The sequence below is a fragment of the Dicentrarchus labrax genome, unplaced genomic scaffold (assembly GCF_905237075.1).
Source record: "Dicentrarchus labrax unplaced genomic scaffold, dlabrax2021, whole genome shotgun sequence".
In the NCBI taxonomy this organism is placed as follows: Eukaryota; Metazoa; Chordata; class Actinopteri; family Moronidae; genus Dicentrarchus; species Dicentrarchus labrax.
Window position 1 is genome coordinate 18411044 of NW_026136711.1, and position 14727 is coordinate 18425770.

Here is a 14727-nt window from a genome sequence, read left to right on the forward strand (position 1 = left end):
ATATATATACTTAATCTTTATACAAATGCTTTTCCGTTCTGTTAGCGTAACGCTCCTGAACACACTGTGAAGACCCGTATACGCCTACACAGCAGTTACATAATGTTTAAGGTTATTTAATGTTTCTTGGCAGATTACATGTAAAATCCATTAACAAATCCTTTCTAGTGGTGTGTGGCAGGACATTGACGCTGTCGTGTAAGTGGTGTTCAACAGAACAAATTCCTGTTTTAAATAGAAGTCACACATGAGGTGTTGTTGAAACCTTATTCACAGCCACTGTGTGAGAAACTGCAATTGTATCTGGTGCATTAATATGTTGTGCAAACACACACAAAGAATAAGACATGAATGTTTAAAAATAAATCTTTATTTTCATACAGCAATAAAATATTGACTTAACAAACCAGTGTGTACTTGGCTGAAAATTGCAATCCCATGTTTGATTGTTAAAGTTATAAACAGGATTCTGATATAAGAGAAATTAGATTAACACGCTAACAAAATAAAACTGCATCACGCATAATGGACAAACAAGCATGCACACACACATCAAGCTCCATTCCTACCAGCCCCAGCCTTGCAGCTGCACCTATAATAAACTGAGATTTACATTCAACAGGATCTAGTGTCTCTGGGTGTCATAAACTGATAATGTTGGGTTTTGACAACCAACTAACCAGCCTTGTCCAGTGTGACAAACTGATGTGCTCAAAATTGTTGCACTCTTTATACTGACATGAAACACTGTTAAGGCACTGGAGGGTTTGGTTTGAGATAATAGTTCCATGAAGTCCGAAGCAATCTCTTTCTCTCTCTCACACACACACACACACAAGTTTACACTATCAAACACAGACATGTATACACAGGAGACAACTGCACTACTGGTTACAAAACTCAACATTTTGTACAATGCCGTCAATTCTCTACCAGTGGAGGACTCAACACTTATCCATGGTGAAATGTTTTATCCTCCTAATCCTGAAACTCTGCAATTGTTTATCTTCACCCATCTGTTGTTCATTTCCATTTGCAACACCACAGACTATTCAGATGACATGAGAACACAAAAAACAAAATGCATTTAAGCATGAGTTAGTCATTTCTGTTCCAACACCCATTACTTAATTCTGTAATGACTCAAATCCTTGATAGTGCATTTCAATTCATCCCACGACAGATACAAGCATGTTCTGCTCATCGTTGACTGGCTGTCATATAATCATATTTTCTCTGATCTAAACAAATACTACAGAATCAGTGAATACCGTGAAAAGAAAAACATTACAAATTAATATAAAATGAAATATAGCAGGAACACGAGTGTGTTAACAACCCAGATCAAAAATAAATCTGTATATACATAAAGAAAGCTACTGGACATTTACAAAATCAAGCCCAAAAGTGGTCTTACGGCAAAAGGACTACATCTGTCCTTATGTAACCATTCAAAAAAAAGGATGACGCAGGCAATCAATGTCAAATCAAGCGGAGACAGTAGGCATGGCATCAACCATCAAATGGCTACTTTCAAAAACAAGAGGCAACAAATTTCTCTATTCACCTGAGGTCCCTCAGATGATCCAGTATATTTAGCAATTCACATGCAGATGCTAGTCACCAATGGACAGCATCTTCTAAGATCTATGATCCAACTCTAAAAAGTTTCCAGAAATGGAAAAATACAGAACTCTCCACACCTTACATGATTAGTGGGTGATCTTTTAAACTACTCCTTTAAACTAGTCCAAGTTAAAAAATGAGTACGTTCTGTGAGACCAAAAGCCAGGACTGAAACCGAAAACTAGAACACATCTACTCCTGTAACACTACAGTGGTTTTTAAAAAGGTTAGCATGTCAGTATTTATCTAATATCTGCATTACAAAGACAACTACTACCAACACACTGAAAGATTATAATCATTATATAATGCAATGTTCTGAATACGTGTAACTTAGTATTCACTAGCATCATTTGTATTCAATTTTCTTCAGACACTGCTACACATCAAACCCTCTGTTAATCACACACACCACTGCCACTGATTCAATATCGTTAATGATATATCCTTGATTTCAAAGTAAAACAAATTAGATTTAAAAAAAAAAAAAAAAAAAAAAAGCTTAAGAATCACATGGCAACAATAAAAACTCAGAAAGAAATAAAATGTGCCATAGTGTCATTTTGGTTAACACATGGTAAATGTTAGAATACCTTATATCTTAAAGTAACAAGATCCCTCTTTCTCCCTCTCACAATCTCAAACACATATATACACACGCTACAGATTTAGCCTGTTTATGGAAGCATGTTTTGATAATGCCATGGTTATATCACTTTAAATATGTTTTATCACCCCTAAAGTCTGCAATTCTGTCAGCAGACTATATGACCTATCTGAAAAGGGAAATCTCCTTACAGTGTTTCCAAGTAATTTCAGCAGTTTAGGTTAATTTCGGCATCAAAGTTAAGAAGTTATGTGACAAAGTCTGTCAAATGAAATATATTCATCTGTCTATTTACATATTTACACATGTTATTCCTGTTTTAGTTCATGTATTATAGGTGTCCGTCCCCCCCCCCCGCCCGAGTTATTTTGATGACTTTGGGGGAATGTTCTGTTCTTTGCCACTGCGTCTGGCACCCCGCTGTGGGGAAAACTGTTTTCCAGTATTCAGGCCTCTCTGATGCTCCCGAATCTTCAGCCCTGCGCTTCCAAATTTAACTTGGCCATTCGTCCCTCTGAAGGAACGTAATGGCTGACGAGGAGGGCGGCTCTGTCCAGATTTCTCTGGCTTGTCTGTATTGCGCTTGGAGTTGGTCCGAGGTTCCTCAACCCTGTTGACCTTAAGCTCTTGCAGGGGTTGGCTGGGTGAGGAGGCAGGAGGGGAGGGTGTGGTGGGTGGGTCCTTGGCCAGCCTCTGGCACACTTCTGCATAGCTGAGTTTTCTCAACCCCTGGTTCGAGATTAATGGTTGAAAATTAAGAAGTAAAATGAATGATCCAGAAATAAAAGAAATTGTAACAAACACAGAAAGGTAAAGACCATATGATCCAAAATATACACACACTGACCATTAACACCAACACCAGAGAAGTGGATTATGCTGCAGTGGCCATTTAAGAAGTTTCTTTAAATGTTTTTTTAAACCTGTTTTTTGCCTCTGCTCTAGGACACAGCTGGAATCCGTAATTTTTTACATTAAACCAAGCAGTGTGAGGAGATCTTAGAATAACCTATGAATCAACAGGAAGCTATGAGCTGATATTGCTGCAAGCTAATGTGGCACTCTAAACGAGAACACAGGCCTTACCAGGTCTGATGTGGGAGATGGGGAAGGTGCTTCTGTAGGAACAGACTGGCTGCAGGAGGAGGAGGCCTGTTCAGAGGCTGTTGGGGAGGCAGCTTGTGTGGGCGAGGAGATTGTTCCCTTTGGAATTGGAGGTTCAGCTTCAACCTCTTCCATCACTGGAGGAGAAATACTAAACAGACAAAAACAAAAAAAAATATTTTAGAGCCTTATTCACGGACATTTATGTACATTTTATAAGCTTTAAGTAAACTTTACCTTAAGACTGGTAGTGCCACTGTGAGCGGTGTCACAGGAGCAGGTTTCTCAACTGGGGTCACAGGAGCAGGTTTCGCCACTGGGGTCACAGGAGCAGGTTTCGCCACTGGGGTCACAGGAGCAGGTTTCGCAACCGGGGTCACAGGAGCAGGTTTGCTTACAGTATCTTTTGAGATGTTTTCTTGGTGGGTCTCATTGACCTCTTGGCTCACAGACTGAAATAATCAAGAATTTACATTAATGATGTACATTTATACAATGCAACTTAAAAACTGTTTACAAAAAGTAAAAAGGTATCGAAGAGGACAAGATATCTACCTTGTTGGTCACTTTTAGGCCACGTACAATATCAGAAAGGCGCATCTCTGGCATATTTTCACCCTGTATACTGACAACAGATCCCGGCAAAGGAGGAAAATTGGAAGCTGCCAAGTCAAACTTGGGTGGAGGTGGTACCTTGGCCTCCATCACAGGGACAGACCTCTGTAATTTTCAATACAGTTAATGTCAAATGTAAGTTAAGACACATGATATGAATCTTGCCACAAAAATATATCAATAGACTACTTTTCAATAAAAGATTTGTCAACACAGGAGTGTAAAAACACAATTGTATTATAGAAAAGTACTGAAAAAACTGGGAAAAAGAGGACATATGCTGACCATGTTATGTTCATCTTCTCTTTTCCTCCTCATGCCTCTGTGGATACCTCTCCTACAATGAAGACAGATCATTAACGTTAGAAAGGTTTACATACATTCAAAAGTTATATTTACATGTTAATATACATATAACATTGAGACACAGTTTTGACTCACCTGCCACGTCCAGCCCCGCTCAGATATCCACTGGCTGAAGTGTCTTTAAGGCTGAAGAAGGGCAGAGAGACCGGAGTGGTGCCAGTCGGAGTCCCTGGTGTCTGGAGGGGCTGTGGACTCAAGGGAGCAGACAGGCCATCCATCAGGGGCACCGGAGCCAAAGAAGAAGGTGGGGGAACATCTCCTGGGCAAGGATGACCCTTAACATGGTTTCTGGGCATAAACAAAGGACACATATTTTTTTACTACTGAATGTCAGCTCTACCAAAGGGTTGTACAAGTATAATCAATTACTTAAACAATAAGGGAGGGTAAACAAACTCAAAGATTGTGACAGTGATTTAGAAAAAAAGCCGTTTGATCTGAACTAGCAGTTCACTTGTTTGTTTTGTTTATGCCTGGCACAGTTAAGAATTATATGTGACTACTTGTTTAGTTTCTAAATGTCATGAATCTCTAAATTGAAACAATAACTTAGCATTTTCAACTGTATGTAGTTTTTATTAAGAATTTGCATTATATTTTTATGGAATACTGCTTAAAAACAACTGAACCAATTTCAAACAAACAAAAGATATCTAAACCAGTACAACTCAAACATCTTGTGCATTAACGAGATCAGTGGCATTTTTAAAGTGATAGAAATTACATATCATCATATCATACATACATTCCTTGAAGGAGTTCATTAAGACTGAACAGCATTGCCATGAATGAAAGGCATCACGTCATTATGACTTGCACCTACCGGTTCCTGCTCATGTGTCGATTTCCTTTGTAGTTCCCAGGAGTGCTGTAACCATTCATGAATCCACCATTTGGAAAAGGTGCCTGGATATCACAACGGCAGTGGGAAATCAAATTAGAGTGCTCCAGAAAATATGAACAATGCAACTGCATATGAACTGAAGCTGAGAATAGCAACTGCGATAGACACTATGATGACAATTTAATGTTGATAGTGTTAAATCTAAATTCTTCTGACAAAAATAACTTTTCTACATTTTAAAAAGACATTCTGAACAGTACATTCGGGTCCTCACCAGTGGGGTTTCAAAGTAAGGCATGGCCGAAGGATTCCAAGAGGGAGACACCACAGGGTATACAGGGTACTGCTGCTGAGGGCTATACACCTGCTGCATGTAGACGGGGGAGCCATACTGAGCCTGTGGTTGGGCATGCTGACTGTACACGCTTGAGTCCACACTGCAGAAGCCATTCTTACCAAAGCATGTGTTAATGGCCTTAATGCGGGCCTGGAGGGAGGGAAAGGAAAAAGAGAATCAGGTATGTTTGCTAGGAGTGAAGATGTGACACCTACACTGTACCTATGATGAGTAGCATTGTAGCTCTGTCTATCATCCTTTAGTCCCCTCAGATCTCATAATTCCACGGTCATTAGGCCATAAAACACTGCACTGACTAGGGAAAACACAGGGAGAAGGAGACGGAGTGAGGGGTAGAGGGAGAGTAAAGGAGGATGAGGGAGAGTGTAGAGGCAGAGATACAATAGATTGATAGAGAGCTACAGATGAAAAGTTCCTCCCAGCCAGCCACAGTGCATATGGGTCCTTCCAAGCGCGATACTGATCATCACTGGGGTTTAGACAGGACTGTTAGTACATAATACAACGTGATTTATTTTATGAGGGAGGAAGAAAAAAAGAAAAGAAAAAAAAAAAAAAAAGGGACACACAAGGTTAAATCAAAGTCCAGCTGAAAAGGATGTATTAGATACCTGAAATGCAAAGGTAAATGTCACATTGTGATAAGAAGAGCAATCAAACTGTCTAGAGATATGGGTGGGCCATAGTTCTGACAAACACCTCCTTGCTTATCAAGTCTCACACAAATCCCAAGGTCACTGAGGCTACGGCTTAGCCAAACAGCCTAGCATAGAGAGTTGTGACGTGACAGCTGACAACACAACTAGTCTTGTGTAACAAGACCTGCTGGGTTGTACTGCCTAAATTAGAACCAAAGAAGAAGTGAGCCAGCCTGAGATAAACCTAGTAGTGTACTAAATAATCCAGTCAATTACTGGTTATGCATTTCATTGACAGGACTCACCATGATTGGTTTTCCCTGGAACATTTTCACTTCCTCTCTTAGGTATCTGTAAGCCTGAGGCCAAAAAAAGAAAAGAAACAAATGTTCACAACACTGCGTTGTTCTAAAAATTTTAAAAATAGAAGCTTTCATCCCCTCCCCTCACTCCTACAGCATTAGTGCCATGTTCAGTGTTAACTATATCTGTAAACTTGTCTAGATGAAGTGGCTGTATTAAGTCACACAATTCTTGATAACATCTTCCCCTTAAATACCACATGTAAAAAAGGGAACAAGCCATTGTAATCAAGAATGATCAAATTCCAAGTTTAAAAGAATAATGGAACCAGAGCAAATCAAAGTCAAATCTATTGAGTAGTTATATTGTAAATGTTCAATGTTAATAGGAAATAATGACATACTAATGTAAAAAAAAATTAAACTAAAATGTAACTGTATTGTAACTTTAGGATTATACAGCAAGTTGGTAAAAAAAAAGTAAGCTGTGTGGTGATTACTGTGGAGTCGTACCTGTTGTGCATCCATATCTGACTGGAATGTTATGTACCAGTTGCTGTTGTGTGCAAACTCAGCACTTAACACCTTCGGACAATTTTCACTCTTAAAAAGAGCCTCCACTTCCTGTGAAAAAGATGCATGGCACATATTAGACATTTCTGCCTCCAACACACTCGCACAACATTTCCCCTCTCGCCACCCTGCAAGCTCTGTGATAAGTTGTCAGGGAGCCATGATATATGTATACACACAGTGTAAGCAAACACAAACATGAGCCAGCATCTCATTTGTAGGATTTACTGTTCACTTTACCTCAACTGGTGTCGTCTCTGGCACCTCTCTCAGAATAATGATGCAGCGACTGTGGTTTGGCCGAACCTTCTCTCCAGTTTCATCAACTTGCACCATGGGAGAAGCTGTAATAAAGACACGATCTAAATACATTTTCACCATTTCAAAGTAAGTTGAGGCCCCCTAATACACCTACAGTGTGCTGATGGATATTCTAATATTCTAATTATTACATACACTGCAAATTCTGGCAAACTTTCTCTATGTCCTTAGCAACCCAACCAAAACCCTGTTCAGTAGCACTATGATAAAAAAACATGCATGGCAGACAGCTACTTCATTTAAGTAAAAAATGTTTTATATGGATTCTGTCTGTAAACATAAGTGTTGGTGAATCTGTGAGCATTTCTCACAAATACAGAAAGAACAGCAGTACTGGTACCTCGCAGTACATCCAGAATGAGGTTCATGTCAGTGGTAAGGGCTTTGATGTCCTCCATGCAAGCAATGGTCCAGATGGGAACAAACTGATCACTGTCCATCTGGGATATCAGGTACATGTCCTTAGAAAGGTTCTCCCTGCAAACACCCAAAACATCACTCAAAATGTCTTTGCTCTAGAAATGTCGGTCACATTGAAAGAATATGAAGACTCCCATCTTACAACATTAGAACTCTGATGAAAAACAAGATTTTATCACTTCTTCTATTTATTATACATAAATGTACAAAAATGCAGACCATTACGATTAAGCTCATAGTCCTCCCAATATATAGGGAAGTTCATCACTGTAACAAGTGTAGGGCCACAATTATGAATTCTGCCTATTTAATTCACACATTTGTGTCTTTTTGTTACTGAATTAAATCATGGCTTGTAGTGCACAATTCTATGTATTTATGAAACATACTCCCAAGTCATTTCTATTATTCATCATTGTCTCATGTTGTTCTTATAGTTGTTAGCACACATACATACATTTGCTCCAGCAAAAAAAGAACATTTCATCTCCTGAACAAAACTTGCAAGAACAGAAATGAACACACTGAAAACAGTTGCAATTTGTAGCATTAAAAAGGGCTTAGTACATTGCTTAACTACTCACCTAGAAAAGCAGAACTCAAGCTGTTTCTTCAAAGACTCTCTTAGGCTCTCTTCAGAGATCGGTTGTTCCTTTGAAACATCACCATCTATGGCGGACTCGCATTGTGGTTCAAAGACTAAATAGCTCAGGTCAGGGTGGTCAATGCCATTCACAATGCCCTCTGTCAGTACAGGGGCATAGTCAGCTGTGCCGTCAGGATAGTCAGTGTCGTATCCCTTTCCCCCTGTAGAGGGAACATCTAAGTTTAAGTTACCTAAGATAGAGGAGGCAAGCAGAAACAAAATTATGATCGTGAAATAACTGTCATGTTTAGACACAATCTAAAAACATGCTTTGTCATGCTTTGTCTTTGCTGCACAACCCCCGAGGACAAGAGTTACAACTATTTCCTCACATACCATGTCTATCTGTAATTATCTTGGTAATGCTTACTAAACACCATACATGTTTATACGTGTCACACAATCTATCCCAATACTTTATTACTGTACCAGTGCAGGAGAGACAGGGGTTTGGTTTACATGAATCTGAATGTATGTGAGAAGACAAGATAAAAGGGAAGTCAGAAAACATTCACACAACTAAATAAGCTCATACCGTCAGTCATCTCAGCAGGGGGAGGGTAGGTCAGCAGCCAGGGAGAATCCTCTGTTCCCTCTGGGACATCATTTTGGTGGGCAGGTATCTCCTGCCACACTTTAGCGTTGGGGTTCAGACCTGCTCCCTTTGTGGTGACCTGCATGGATATATGAATATACTGTGAGTTACAGAAAATAGAATGAAAGAGCGTGATTTTACACGATGATATGTAATGTGTGGTGTCGCCTGCCATGCAAATTATTTCAATTACAAGAAGAAATTGGTATTTAAAGCTGTTGTCAGTTTCTAGAAGTGAAGCCAGGACTTACAGGCTAGACTGGTGAAAATGTGGAGGGAGAACAGGTGTTTGTTGGACAATATAGATCATGATGTGTACAGTGGTGTATAAACTATTAGGCAAAGCATCTTTCCTAACAAAACAAATCGAAATACAATAGCTTCTTGTGAATCACCACTTTCTGTGAATGCTTCTACAACTGCAGGTAATGCTGAAAATGTGTGGCCTCCAAACAAGATAATTTGTCAGCCACTCAAAAAAAAGAGAGAAAAACCTTTGAAACGAGGGCAAATTCTTCACAATAAAATGCCCTAGTTTTAACAAATAACATGCATCACAGATCCATGTTCATGTAATTGATTTTTAAAAAAGCCAGAAGGGAACTCAGTAAAAGATCAGCATGCAAGAAGCCATTCACGCATGCTTTTAACTTACTGCTACGCAACATCATACCTCAGAATAACAGCATTAAGCCCCCACACAACATTCAGAGATGACTCCCTTACTCTAATAGCCAATCCAGTGAATGAAGCTAGTTCTTCTGAGATCCTGTAATCCAGCTTTCCGTGTTTGCAAGGCCTCAGCTCTTCACTCACAAACAAATCATCCGAGTTTGAGTTGTCATTGGCTTCCTTCTCACCCTGACCCCGCCTCTCAAACGGTCACATGTAACCATACATGGCGCAAATCCGCCACTGAGCTCCAGCGTGACTTGTACAAGGCATTTTGACCTGTCATCCATTGCAAAACCCTCCAGTGTGCTTGAGTCAATAATGCCAAACCAGTATACGAATGTTAATCTCACACCCTAACCTGTCTGCTAGGGCAAAATACGGTTTCAATGAATCGACTCTGGGTTTGTAGTGAATCAAAGTCGAGTTACTCTGGGGTCGGGAAGAAAAAGCACATGGTGCCGACGTGCCCATGCAACTTAAGCAGGCGACGACATTCGTTGCTCTTTATGTCCGGTTAAACAGAGCAGACACTGGATACAATGAGTTTGTGCTTAATTGATTATCAAGTCACCCCCGCATTGATCTTTTTAAAACTGGCGTCTAGGCAGCGATTAGCTTTGACCTTTATCCGGGCACTCTTTGATAGCTACTTAACCTAGCTACAGTTGTGTAACAGCTAATATTTAACGTAACACAAATCACGTGTAGTAGTCGCTACACATGCAACTCAATACTCTTAGTGTAACTTGTAATGAAGCGAAATGTCAGTCAAGAGTATTACCCAATTCAACATGTTCTTAAACACGTGTTGATAGGGTAGGCTTGTTTGACGTTCACCATGTTTTGACTAGCGATACTTTAAATACTTGCCTTTAGCTAACTAACGTTACGTTATGTTACTAGCAGACCGGACAGAACCGGCCTTTCTTTGCAGCTAATTTGTTTGACAGGTTGGCATGAACACAATTAACTGCCCATGTAAATAATAAAAGTCTTGTTTCGTAGCATGGACACTGACTAACAACTACTGTCAAGAGTGTAAAGTTACTACAACAGAGTAAAGCAGTTAGGTCGAGCTTCAGAAAGCAACGAGTCAAACAGGAGGAAGAACGCAAACAGGTTGTCGCATGTTAGCTAACGTGCCCCCTTTTCCAGGCCCAAAACTCACCATGCTGCTTTGATCCTCGCCTTCTTGTGATGTCCTCCTCGTCTCCGGGATAATAAATTGCCCTTTTGGTTTTTTTTAATCCTCCTGCGGACGCTTTAACTCTTTAAAAGTGATTGACCACACTTATTTAGAGCGGACCCTCGTCGCTCTCTCCGCTTAACTACCGTCTCCCCGGTAACGTTGTTCAAACGGCCGAACGTGCTCCAGTCCCAACGGTGCGTCCGCGCGGACCACAACTTTAAACGCTTCTAATGTAAAAACACTAACAACTGTTTGGTTGATATTAATTAAAAACTGCTCCCGTTTGACGACATATGCTCCTCTGTTCAATTCCTCATCACGCAGTTCACCTTCAAGGCAGCGTTCATCCAGCATGTGACGGCTGCGTCCTCTGTCTGCCACCGTCCGTCCCAACAGGCTGCACTCCGCCTCCACCTCCCCGGCAACAACAATGCTAACACCGCAGCGTAGCAACGCCCGACCGTGTGACCTCTCCGAGGGGACACTACGGCAGCAGGAGTTGAGTCGATGCCCGTATGAGACCTTTACAGCATGTGTTATATATCGAGTTTGTAATAGCGATGTGACGCACAAAGCTAGCTTATGTTGTAAGTTAACTGATACTATATTTGATAACTATATTTCATCAGCTACAGCACAGAGACTGAGTTAGTTCTCGGGCAGGGCGGGTAGGACACGACCTCAGACAAACTTTGGAACCGATTGTGGCCGAAGTTCCGTCTTGCATCAGCAATGGAGATCTGAAGTTCACTACCGAGAATTGTTTGTTTTAACTTATCACTTTCCACTCTGTGCCCACTTCCTATTTAAAGAGCTTGAAGTCATATAAATCAGAATGTGAGATAAGCTCATATATGGTTGTAATATACAACATTGTCTGTGTCATCACACCCTGCTGAGTATTAACTGTCTTTTATTAAGTATTACAATATTGACAAAATTGAGCCTTATTGGAAAAACACAGGTCGTTAAGTAAAAGAAATGCTATAGACTAATAAAGTACCATAAATATAAACTAGCTTATAATACATAGTGTAAAGGTTTTTCAACAATCAAGGCAATTTTATCATTTCAAATCTATTTAACATGTAAAAATTGAATTAAGTCCTGCCTAAAGATGCATGAAGATCCAGTTTCAATCTTGGAACTTATACAAGGAAATAGCTAATGCTTGTGTGCATTGAACCTGTAATGAGCACATATAGAAACAGTTGTTGGATTATAACTATTTGCCAAAACTGAGCTGTACATAGTTATACACCCACTAAGCAAGCGCTATTCTACTTAACTGTTATCTTTCATCATCTCTTCCTCCTTATAGACAGTTGATTTCATTTGTGGCTGATTAGACCTCTTCTGTAGTCTGTGTGCAGAATCTAATTAACCCAGAGAAAGTGAAAACACCTCTGTATCTGTGCAGGAATCTTGCACAGATACAGATGCTTGAAGAAGATGCAGTTTACTTAGAAAAGTATAATGTAAAAAAAAAAGCACATAACAATATACAACAATGAAAGAAACAGAAATGTTCCTTGAATGCACAGTGAGCGCTTTAATTATGCAAACTAATTGGATACCCAATTAAAGTAGTTTAAAATTGAGTACACGACTGCGTTACCATGACAACACCTCTTCATAATTTACTGGTGACAAACATTGTGCACAAAAAAATCTTTATTCCATACTATTTAACATGACTTCATTAGATTAGTGGAGGCTATTTCCTTGTCCTACAACAGCAGATGAAAGTTTTCTAGACAAACACTTAACCCCCCCCCCAGTCATGTAGAGTTCAAACAGGTGTTGTCATTAAGCCTTGGTGGGTCCAACCATCTGTGATGTCTGCTGGCTCTGTTGTAGTTGCTGGATCTTCACATTCATTACTTCAATCACAGCTGCAAGAAAGAGCACAATGTATAAAGTAAAGGTAAGACGTTCTGAAGTAAGAAGCACGGAGGAATCAGGATGTTTGTGGGGCTGTAAGGATGTGGTGACAAAGGCTCACAGTATAAAGGCCCTATAAAACTAAATGTAATATCAATAATGTCAAACCCTGAACACTGAGGCATTTTGTAAAACTACTCCTGTTACTGATCTCTATGTATTTGAGACTATGTATAGAAAGGGCTACAACTCCTGCACTGTTCACCCAATTTAGATGTTGGCACTTTAAATAGAAATAAATAAGAAAAATGTATCCGGGCTTACCTTGTTTCATGGCATGTTTTTCCTGAAGGGCTGGCTGAATTTTCTCTATCTGCTTTGTAAGGAAGTCTATTTTGCGTTTGAAGAATGCCTTTGAGTCTTCCACTTTCTACAGAGACAGATAAACACAAGGTATAAATAATCTACATGATTTTAATAATTTACTACGGAAGATGATTCAATTATTATTGGGTTTTCAAATCCAAATATATTTGCCTTTTCAACATAGTATCCTGTCCCCACATCCACTAAAACATTGTCCACGTCATGTAACGATCCAGGGACGTACATCTGAGAAGAAGAGATGTCAAGGACAAATATGTATATCTCCAAGAGACGCACAACTGAATGTAAAGCACATCACACACACGCCCGCACACATCACACGCACACATCACACACAGAGCAGCATAACATAATACTTGTTGTTCCACAGTGAAGAAAGGATACAGAGCTGGTAAGAGGCACAAGCAATTCTTTTCCTGTATCAGAGAGGAGAGAAAGGGGAAGAAATTAATCAGATTCATAGATGTAGGGGATGATTCTGTAAAGTTTGATCAAACAGATAATATACCTGTGGAGACATAATTCATATTTTGACACATTTGTGCAACACGCTGATGAACAGTGAGCCCTTTAAAGATAATTATTTTAATATTACTGACTAAGAAAACTTTTATGATGGAAACACAAGGCTCACCATTTCAACATATAGAAGAGGGTATATATATATAAATAATTTTTTTAAATGTACATTTTACTCACCTTTATTGTTTTTGTTCAGGACGTTCAAACTATCTTTTGCTTCAACATACTTGGTCTGGGCCACTTTGAGCTGACCTATTGAAGACGTCAAGAACTCAATCTCCTGCAAACAACAGAGTCCAAACACAAAGCGATCAAATCCACTGCACACACACACACCTACTGTCAGCTGTCTGGACTCAAACGAACTGATTTACGGTAAGAATAACAAAATGAGCCAGTAACATTTAGCTGTCGAGAGGCTAACGCAGTGGGTGACTGGATATTTGACGCTAACTAACGTTTGTACCGTTAGCATGAGATGTGCTAGCTACAGCGTCCCGCCCTCCTCCAGATTAACTCCCTCACACGGTCGAAACCAAAGAATACAGACACACATCAAATACACGACACTTTTTAATGTTACCTGGTCTAGTTGGGTTTTCAGTCCCTCTAATTGAGGCAGGGAGAGGTCTGTGAGATTCACCGCCATGTTGGAAGCGCGATGCCAAATGACCCTTAATGATAGTGTTTCCGGGTGGTTGAGATGGGCGGTGATTAATCTGAAACACCGCCCCCCTGTGGATAAGACATGGGATGCGCCTCCTCTCTCGAAACCTGTTCAATGTCTCGAGTGTGCTCATTATTTTCTTGTTTTAAGAGCTTAAAATGTTTTTGGCAATTTGTAGGTTACAATACTTTTATATATTCATATAAAATATACGTACATGCATAAAAGTCCTTACCACCAACAATGAAATTAAAATATAAACTTTATAAAAATGAGTCCCTCAAGGATTTCACAGGCTTTTGGCGATTGACAATTTATAATTAGTTGTTCAGCAGTTGCGGCCTAAAATGCCTGATTTCACAGCGGCTTTTCTAAAAAAAAAATATAT

The 14727-nt window shown here is 39.7% G+C and overlaps 2 protein-coding genes across 3 annotated transcripts; both read right to left on the bottom strand.

Moving 5' to 3' along the window:
* Positions 1–352: 352 nt before the first annotated feature.
* larp4ab (La ribonucleoprotein 4Ab) lies at positions 353–12251 on the bottom strand. Of its 2 annotated transcripts, XM_051414678.1 has the most exons (15): positions 10859–12251; positions 8956–9094; positions 8359–8611; positions 7695–7831; positions 7274–7377; positions 6974–7084; positions 6464–6517; positions 5437–5649; positions 5142–5224; positions 4394–4606; positions 4238–4289; positions 3893–4057; positions 3575–3789; positions 3320–3488; positions 353–2962 (listed from the first exon to the last, which is right to left on the bottom strand). In XM_051414678.1, the coding sequence occupies exons 1-15, from the start codon at positions 10859–10861 to the stop codon at positions 2597–2599; spliced, it is 2277 nt and encodes a 758-aa protein (XP_051270638.1). In that variant the 5' UTR covers positions 10862–12251; the 3' UTR covers positions 353–2596. The 2 variants fall into 2 exon arrangements, with proteins under 2 accessions (XP_051270638.1, XP_051270637.1); XM_051414677.1 differs by lacking the exon at positions 10859–12251 and having other exon boundaries at positions 8956–9100.
* Positions 12252–12407: 156 nt separating this feature from the next.
* pfdn5 (prefoldin 5) lies at positions 12408–14394 on the bottom strand. Its single transcript, XM_051414680.1, has 6 exons — positions 14256–14394; positions 13850–13952; positions 13535–13566; positions 13301–13375; positions 13088–13193; positions 12408–12774 (listed from the first exon to the last, which is right to left on the bottom strand). The coding sequence occupies exons 1-6, from the start codon at positions 14319–14321 to the stop codon at positions 12689–12691; spliced, it is 468 nt and encodes a 155-aa protein (XP_051270640.1). The 5' UTR covers positions 14322–14394; the 3' UTR covers positions 12408–12688.
* Between the last annotated feature and the right edge of the window lie 333 nt (positions 14395–14727).